We start from the raw sequence: 7,794 nt of genomic DNA, 5'->3' as shown, positions 1-7,794 counted from the left end.
AGGACTATCCTGATCCCAGCAGAAGGGTGGATTCAGACTGGATTTCAGGAACAAAATGTTATGAAACACTAATAACCATGTAGTAAATTACATATCTGACTGTTTAAAAGACAATGGATAGCTTGTATTGTTATGTTTCTTCATTTAAAGACACTGCTGGGACTCCACTGACTGTTCTACCTGTGTGTTGTTTACATACCAACATTAGCCTTCAGTCCCATTGAGAGCCCTGGTAATGCAGATTTGGTCATCTTGATAAATTTGTATCTGGATCAGGGTAATCCAATCCAATGGTGCTATGAAAAAACAGGAGGAAAGTAATCTGGATTACACGATCCTGGATAGCAAAACATACGATTGCCAAATACAGATCATTTAAATCAAGATCCATTTTTTTAGAACTGAATATTGACAGAGGTTCTGTTCTTCCATCAGTCTTTATTGTTACTTCAGCTCTTCGCCAGCACCATTCCCTCGTCCCTTCACTTCCCAAAAGGGGGGGGGGGGGGCATCACTCAACCCAATCCTAAACATGATGATGATGTTGCACTGTTTGGACTTTTTATATATTGGCATATGTTAGATAATTTAGAACAACATGGAAAGTTATTGAATTTAATGTGGAGGGGTGCTTCATCCAGACTGAGTTTGATTTGGAGATGAAGCATGAAGGATTCACAAATTCTCACTTTGACACACTTAATTAATTGGGAGAGCCTTCTACTCACGCAAATACAACTACTGCACACGGCAACTGAGGTCAAATTCTTGATACAAATAAGTCGTATCAAACTGTTAGACACAATCGTGTCACATCATTAAATCACACCTGAATAAATCATCATTAATACAAAAACTTTATTCTCACAATATCAAAATTGACAGACCTACAGAGATTTGTGGATTTAAAGGAATAAAGAGAGAAAACATCGGTGAAGATAGTGACTCCAATCGGAAGTCATTACATGAATGGTGTTTGTTTGTGATGATGCTGAGCAGCAGCACTGGGGATGTTAAATAGTGACTCACATGACAAATGACAGTTAAAAGGAAACGTAAGAGCAAAAAAAGGATGGGGGTCTTGGTCGTTTTTGTATTTTAACCTGGCAGCAACAATTGTTAAAAAATAAAAAAAACAAATAGAATGAATGCATTGAAGGAATTCCTTTAACGATAAAAATAGTGAAACTTCCTACATCTGCATATTTTTGCAAAAGCCAAAAAATTCTAACTCCCTCCAACTTCTAAAACTAAATGACAATGTTCGTCATGAAAAAAAACACTACAATTGTGGTGGAGGTTAAAGTCAAAGGCGGGAGAGTGTCGTATCTAGAGAGAGTGAGAGAGAACGACTGCAGGTGGAAACGGAAGGAGGGCAGAAAGAAAATGACCATCTTATATATCTGAAGAGAAGTGACAGCAGTCATGGCCCCAGTATCACCCTCCCCCCTACACCTCTCACAGTGACTGCTCTGTCAGGCGTGGGCAGTATGGAAAAAATCCAGCTCTTCAAGCTGAAGCTGTTTGGAGCTCCAGAGGGCGTGGCAGGTTTTCTGTCTCACTGCTGCGAGTTCAGACTGACAGAACCGTCCAGCAGCAGGATGGAGCGCGGTGGGGGGGGGGGTGAAATGGTACCGGAGGTTTAAACAAATCGCAGCCGTCTGCTCAAAGACTTCACAGGAAATAGTCGGCTACTGGCTTCTTGGAGGGAATGCCCCTGGTTTCTTGTGGCGCTGCCTCGAATATGATGAACTCCCGTTGTAGATGCTCATCCAGCTCCAAGATGGCTGCCACGTTGCCACATCTGAATATCCAGAGAGGGGACAAAAACGAAACCGGTTAGGATAACCGATAAGAAAGTTAGAATGTAAACAAACACTCTCGGACAATCTGTAATGTCAAACTAGCTGTGTGTACATTTACTGCTAAATGTATGTTGTGTTCAAAGTGGGTAAATATACGGTAGGTATTTGAACTGATAGTGCAACATGGAAATAATCAATATATTGACTGATTTAGTCATTCAAATTTATTGTTCTTGGCCTCTCCTGTTGTTCAGTTTAAGATAACGGTTCCAGTAATGCTTATGAATGCAATATATTCATGATGTACAGATAAGAAGATTACTGAAGTACAATATGATGATTCTCAGGCAAGTTCTGGAGTTCTAAGTCTTTGTCTGTGATTTCTAAGAGGATTTATGGACATAGTCTACATAATGATATTCTCAGGAAGTGTTAAGCAACATTAAGGTTGGGTATCGTATCCCCTTCTCGGCCAGAACCTACCGGACCGTATCACAACAGATTTCGGTTTCTCTTTTCGGTGCCTGTGCCATTTACTGTAATTGTTGCACTGCTTAGAGGTATGGCTCAAAATCTGTGCAGGTCAAAACCACGTACGCAGTATATATGCATTCAGTAAATATACACGCAGTATATATACATACTGCATGTATATATGCATATATTAGTTTTTTCCTGTAATAATATGATATTGTAAAGTTGGGGCAGGACTTTATAGGGACTCTGCTTCTGCCTGCTCCTTCTCACACACATCCTTGTTTTGTTCTTTGATGGAATCTGAGTAATTTTTTGGTTGTTGTTGTTGATGGTTCGAGATAAATAAAAAAATCAAGTCAAATCAGACATGATACCATGAGCAGAACAGTATCTGCAAGCAAAAAACACAATGGTGAGCCAGCATTTCTTCTCCATGTGCACAACTGTGGTTCCATGAGCATGGGGCTAACAAAAACCTGATCTCGCACTTCCCTTTAAGCTTGTTACTGCTCAACACCGCCGCAGTCGCCTGCTCATCAGGCTGAATTTTGAGACTTGAAAACAGGAACAGCAGATGATGCACATTGAAAAGGCCCCATATTGGACTGCTCTATGCCAAGCTGAAGTATAGACGTAAGGTTGAAGCAGCATTAAGCACTGAAACTGTTTAGTGTGAAATTATTGTTGTTGTGTAGGGTTTCATGCATTATGTGAATTGTTAAAAGTTAATTATAATTAAGTTTCAATTTGCCTTCGCAAAAAAATCCATTCTCATTGTTGACCGTAGCTTTGTGCTTTTTTTTAAAGGAAACAAGTATCTAGGTTTAAAAGTGTCAGGGAACTGTTTTGAAAGTATCCATTTAGGACCAGAATCGGAAAAAACCCTAAGAGACAAAACCCTAAGCAACATTAAATCTGGAGAGAAAGTTCTGCGGAGAACATTTTTTAAACAAACCATAGGCTTTTGAGGTACATTAACGGTGTCTGTTTGAAGTGTCATTGCTGTAGATGCAACCGTTCACTGTTTTAAAAAGCAGAGCAGCAGCCAAACTGAAATAACCAACTTCTTATTGTTTTTAATAAAGTGGCAGAGATCATTGGTCTCGCGTCTCTTCGGTTGCACCTTCCCTTCAGAACTACAAAAATTAATTCATGTAGTTCTTTGTTATGTCAGAGTCAGTAGTGTCTTGTGAGGCTTTATATTCGGAATAAGGCTTACACATTAGCTTATACGATTTCTGCTGTATTTCATTTGCACACACTGCAAACAAATAAGGATGACCACATACATTTCTGATAAACTAAACTGACATTTCATGACAAATTTATTCACTACAACTTTTGCCTGTATTTAAGAAAGACATTTCAGAGGATCAATGATGCATAAAGTTTTCTAATGCCAATCAAAAAGGGCAGAACAGTATTTACTGATTATCATCATATGTATTACACCGCTCCTTGAGCACACAACACACTTCATACTGCGCTGGATTCAATCAGGGACAACTTCAGTTTCACTGTAACTTTACCTGTAGCAGTAGTTGGGTGCCGACCACACTGTGAGCACAGTCTCATTGAAGTGCCACTTGTAGCCCTCCATGACCAACTGGTGTGCTCGGCAGATCATGTGGATGTCGTTGGCGGCGTTGAACTGGGCCACCACGTCACTTCCAAACAGGTATCCAGCACCTCTGGGACTCACCCCCCACCCTGTGGTGTCTAGGAGCAGGAAGAGAAAATTGGTTGGCGGGAGATCAGATTCTAACATGGTTCAGGCTTGTCCACGATGAAAATGATTGGTGTACCCACTCATAAAGATTTTGAAAGCTTTAATAGGAGAAGCTAAATAACAATGATGAAGATCGGAGCCCAGGCACAGCTTCACAGGAAAGAAGATAAAAGACCAGAGAGAGAATGTGACCATGACCACACAGACAATTGAGAGCTGAGAAGAATATGAGTGATGGTGTGTAAGACAGACGGTGAGAGTCTGTGACAGAGAATAGAGAGAGAGAAAAGCAGACTGAATAAGAGAAAGAGCAATGTAACGTTATTGCCACAGACAGACTATGTTGATAATATTGTGTACAGGAATAGTTCTGCCTCTCCCAAGCTACAAATGTTTAACTGTTTTCAACATAATCCACATCTGGTGTTGTCTGTTTAAAGCCCCGGACACTCCACACAGGACAATGTATCTAAATCTGTGATCGTCACACCCAAGTGCTCGTTCGTCGGCTCTCATATCCCCTGATATCAAATATAGACAGGTCATATGTAAGACTTGCATTCATTGTTCAACTGTTTTGAAATATCGATGAAAATATTTCAATGACTTTTCCAAAATAACCCTTTCAGGACTTCATGTTTTTCCCAAAAATGTTCCAGAAAACAGAAATTACAGATTCCACAACTTTCTCCTCAGGTTTTGCATGACCTGTCACAAACCATGCCAGTTTGCCCTTCAGCATTTAAAAAAAATATTTGTTTAACACAAATAAGCTTATTATTTAACAATGCAGCGTTTAAAATTCTTGACTGATTCCTGTATACCTTCAGGGTCCGACCACAGGAGGTCACACATGGGCCCATCGTGGGGCACCTCCTGTTTTCTGTCAATGGTCCGGATCTGGTCCAGAGTCTGGATGGAGGGAGACAAGCCACCGTGCACACAGAAGATCTGAGGGACGGAGAGAGAAACCAAATCAAACCACACGACGGAGCAGATATAACAGATATTATAGCAGCAACACCCGAGAAAACCAACTGCATGTAACTGAATTCAGTGCATCAACCTCCACTCTCAGTAAAGTTCAAAGCAGCACTGAACACTGCAGCTCACCTTGCCATCAATGATGGCAGAGAGGGACAGGTAGTCAAAGATCTCTGTGCAGTATCTCCAGACGGTGACCGAGCCATATTTGCGGAGGCACTCGTCGTAGAAGCCATAGACCTGGGTGATTTGTCGGGACTCGTGGTTTCCCCGGATCAGGGTTATCCTGTCTGGATAACGCACCTTAAGAGCACAGAAGAAGCAAAACTATGAGCAAGAATAATATACGCAGACATGACAAAGAAAAGGGTGAGAAAATGAATGAAAAATGCTTAAGAAAAAGAAAAGTAAAGTTGTGCTTGAGTAAAAATGATGCAGCAAAGGTGAATGGAGCTTTTCATTGTAGCTCTGTCCACCCCATAGTTAAAATAATTTAATACAGATTTTGACTGCTCTCCTCTGTTTACTCTAATTGCACTAATTACATTCACGTCAGCACAGTGGACATGGATTAAAATTCATGTGTACCTTAAGAGCTAGAAGAAGGAGGAAAGTCTCCACACTGTAGAATCCTCTGTCCACAAAGTCACCCATGAAGAGATAATTTGTCTCTGGGACATCTCCACCGACCTGCAAATTGGAAAGATGATTAATAACAAGTAGTCTCTGATTTTATAGATTTTTTTTTTTAAACCACACTGTTTTAAGTGATGTCACCACCATATTCTCAGTGGCACTTGACATGTATCATACGTGACCAAGCATTAGTTTAGCAGGAGAACAGTCTACCAAACAACTACCGCATGTTCCTTTCATCTTTTAGCCATCCAGCACGACCAACCAACTTTAAAATACAATAGTGTGTGTGTGTATATAACAGCAAACAGAAACTTACTCTAAATAGCTCTTTCAAGTCATAAAACTGACCATGTATATCGCCACACACCTATGAGGAAAATCAGGAGAATCGCAGTTAACACATTTATTTGGCTTCTTTGAATTTCAGAGCAAACTAATTTTGCAGAGAGAAAAAAATAAACATGTTACTTACTGTGACAGGAGAGTCTACTCTCTGGACATTGCTTTCTTCAACCAGAATCTCTCTGAAAAAACAGATAGAAATATATGGTTTCAGGTTCTACTAGAGTTTGTTACCTTTTTTTGTTGACACAGTCCAAAAGGCCAACCGCTGGACATAGAAGAAGACCAGGTGAGGATTACTTTGTTGTAGAGCGATGCCCTCTGGTGGTCAGTCTCTTAACCAGAGAGGCAGACACCACCAAGATGAAAACCACACTGTTTTTATTTCTTTTAGTGCAGCTTAACAGATGAATATTGATATTTGAAATTTTTTTGGGAATATGCCCCCTCATTTCCTGCCATCTTTTCAATGTCAGCTATGTATTAAATGGAAGAAAAAATTTACTCCAATCTCAAAAACAGTACACGAGCAAGTTTCGCAATGTAATAGATAGTCTGTATGCACCATGTCACTAGAGTACACATTGGTATTTTAATTATACTGCTTTATGTTGCCTACATGAAAACTGAAGTAACCGGCGCGAGTCAAAAGATCTGATGAAACTGCTGCATATGATGAGCATCACATACATTTTATTTTATTTTTTGGTTCATATCGATGGCCAACGTGATCATTACCTGGCTTTGGCACACAGTGCTTTGACTTCATTTTCCTTGATGAGCTCGCAGCGTCTGAGCTGCTCGATCTGTCGGTCCAGGTCACTGATGTCCCCCATTGTCACACACATAGGGAGAGCTGCTCGCACACACTCCTCTGCTCGCACACACTCCTCTGCTCGCACACACTCCTCTGCTCGCACTACAAGCAACAGGCGCCGGAGCGGACAGCCACAACAGCCTCCCTTCCCCCGGAAATGAGCACGGCTCCTCGGCTGCTGTTCGTCGGGCTCTTACCGGGAGGGTCCTCCGAATCACCAACTGTAAAGAGAAAAATACAGCGAGCGGTCTAGTGCACGTCTGTCGACTACAAATCTCGGCGCTAATCTAACCCACATATATTTTACAGCGGCTCGATTGGGGCCATTTCACGAGACAATCCCGTAGTGTGAACCGCGCATTGACACAGACAACACTGACGTTAGTCGTCAAAGAATGTGGGGCCTATGGGCGTAGCTTAACGGCGAGCTAGCCATTAGCATGTTAGCTTACATCACCGCTAACGACGTCAGCGAACTACTGATTCCTTGATAACTTAGCCAACCATTTTGTAAAGGGAATTCGTCCCGGAGGCCAATACTAATGTACAACTAACACCACAGGACGACTACACACCCTTTGTGGGCTTAACGGGGGACGTAGTGTATCCAGGTCAGTTGGTGAAACGCTGTGTGTTAGCAGGCTAACCAACTTGTGCAGGCGGCGCAGCGCTACTTCGGCTAATTTCGTGAGCGAACAAGCTAATGCTAGCGAGGTAAATCAAAAAAAAAAAACCTCCTAACATTTCCGCTAAATCGACGGAACAAAGGTACGAGTGGTTACCGTCGAGTGGTCGGTGGTTGAAGTTTGAGTAGGAGCTCACGTCGGTATGTTTTATTCCACGGATTGGGTGTTTTTTCTGTCGCCGACCGCCGGCCCCGCTTGCCCCCGGTCTTTGCCGGTTCTCTCGCTCCTGCCGTGCTCACCGCTCATGAACAGCGACGACTTGCCTGTCACTTCCGGTGTGGGGGACGCGCATTGCACGGGACACACGACGAGGCG

General features: G+C 42.0%; 1 protein-coding gene across 3 annotated transcripts; it reads right to left on the bottom strand.

Annotated features, from left to right (window-relative positions):
* Window positions 1-838: 838 nt before the first annotated feature.
* Window positions 839-7,769, bottom strand: LOC118288673 (serine/threonine-protein phosphatase 4 catalytic subunit B). Of its 3 annotated transcripts, XM_047328051.1 has the most exons (10): window positions 7,576-7,754; window positions 6,885-7,014; window positions 6,715-6,848; window positions 6,107-6,158; window positions 5,951-6,001; window positions 5,584-5,685; window positions 5,125-5,298; window positions 4,836-4,962; window positions 3,812-4,001; window positions 839-1,804 (listed from the first exon to the last, which is right to left on the bottom strand). In XM_047328051.1, exons 3-10 carry the CDS (start codon window positions 6,822-6,824, stop codon window positions 1,675-1,677), a joined length of 936 nt encoding a protein of 311 aa, XP_047184007.1. In that variant the 5' UTR covers window positions 6,825-6,848; window positions 6,885-7,014; window positions 7,576-7,754; the 3' UTR covers window positions 839-1,674. The 3 variants fall into 3 exon arrangements, with proteins under 3 accessions (XP_047184007.1, XP_035470899.1, XP_035470898.1); XM_035615006.2 differs by having other exon boundaries at window positions 6,715-7,014; window positions 7,616-7,769; XM_035615005.2 differs by having other exon boundaries at window positions 6,715-7,014; window positions 7,576-7,753.
* Window positions 7,770-7,794: the final 25 nt, after the last annotated feature.

Source organism: Scophthalmus maximus, chromosome 17 (assembly GCF_022379125.1).
Source record: "Scophthalmus maximus strain ysfricsl-2021 chromosome 17, ASM2237912v1, whole genome shotgun sequence".
NCBI classification, from domain to species: Eukaryota; Metazoa; Chordata; class Actinopteri; order Pleuronectiformes; family Scophthalmidae; genus Scophthalmus; species Scophthalmus maximus.
The sequence above is the reverse complement of the archived record's forward strand: the minus strand, read 5'-3'. Positions and strand labels throughout refer to the sequence as shown.

What these genes read in the sequence shown, in the direction of transcription:
- LOC118288673 (XM_035615006.2), bottom strand. Translation starts at nt 6,824, where the DNA reads ATGTGTGTGACAATGGGGGACATCAGTGACCTGGACCGACAGATCGAG. An exon ending in GCACTGTGTGCCAAAGCCAG is followed by an intron (nt 6,159 to 6,714) that starts GTAATGATCACG and finishes CTGTTTTTTCAG; the next exon opens with AGAGATTCTGGTTGAAGAAA. An exon ending in ACTTGAAAGAGCTATTTAGA is followed by an intron (nt 5,686 to 5,950) that starts GTAAGTTTCTGT and finishes TCCAATTTGCAG; the next exon opens with GTCGGTGGAGATGTCCCAGA.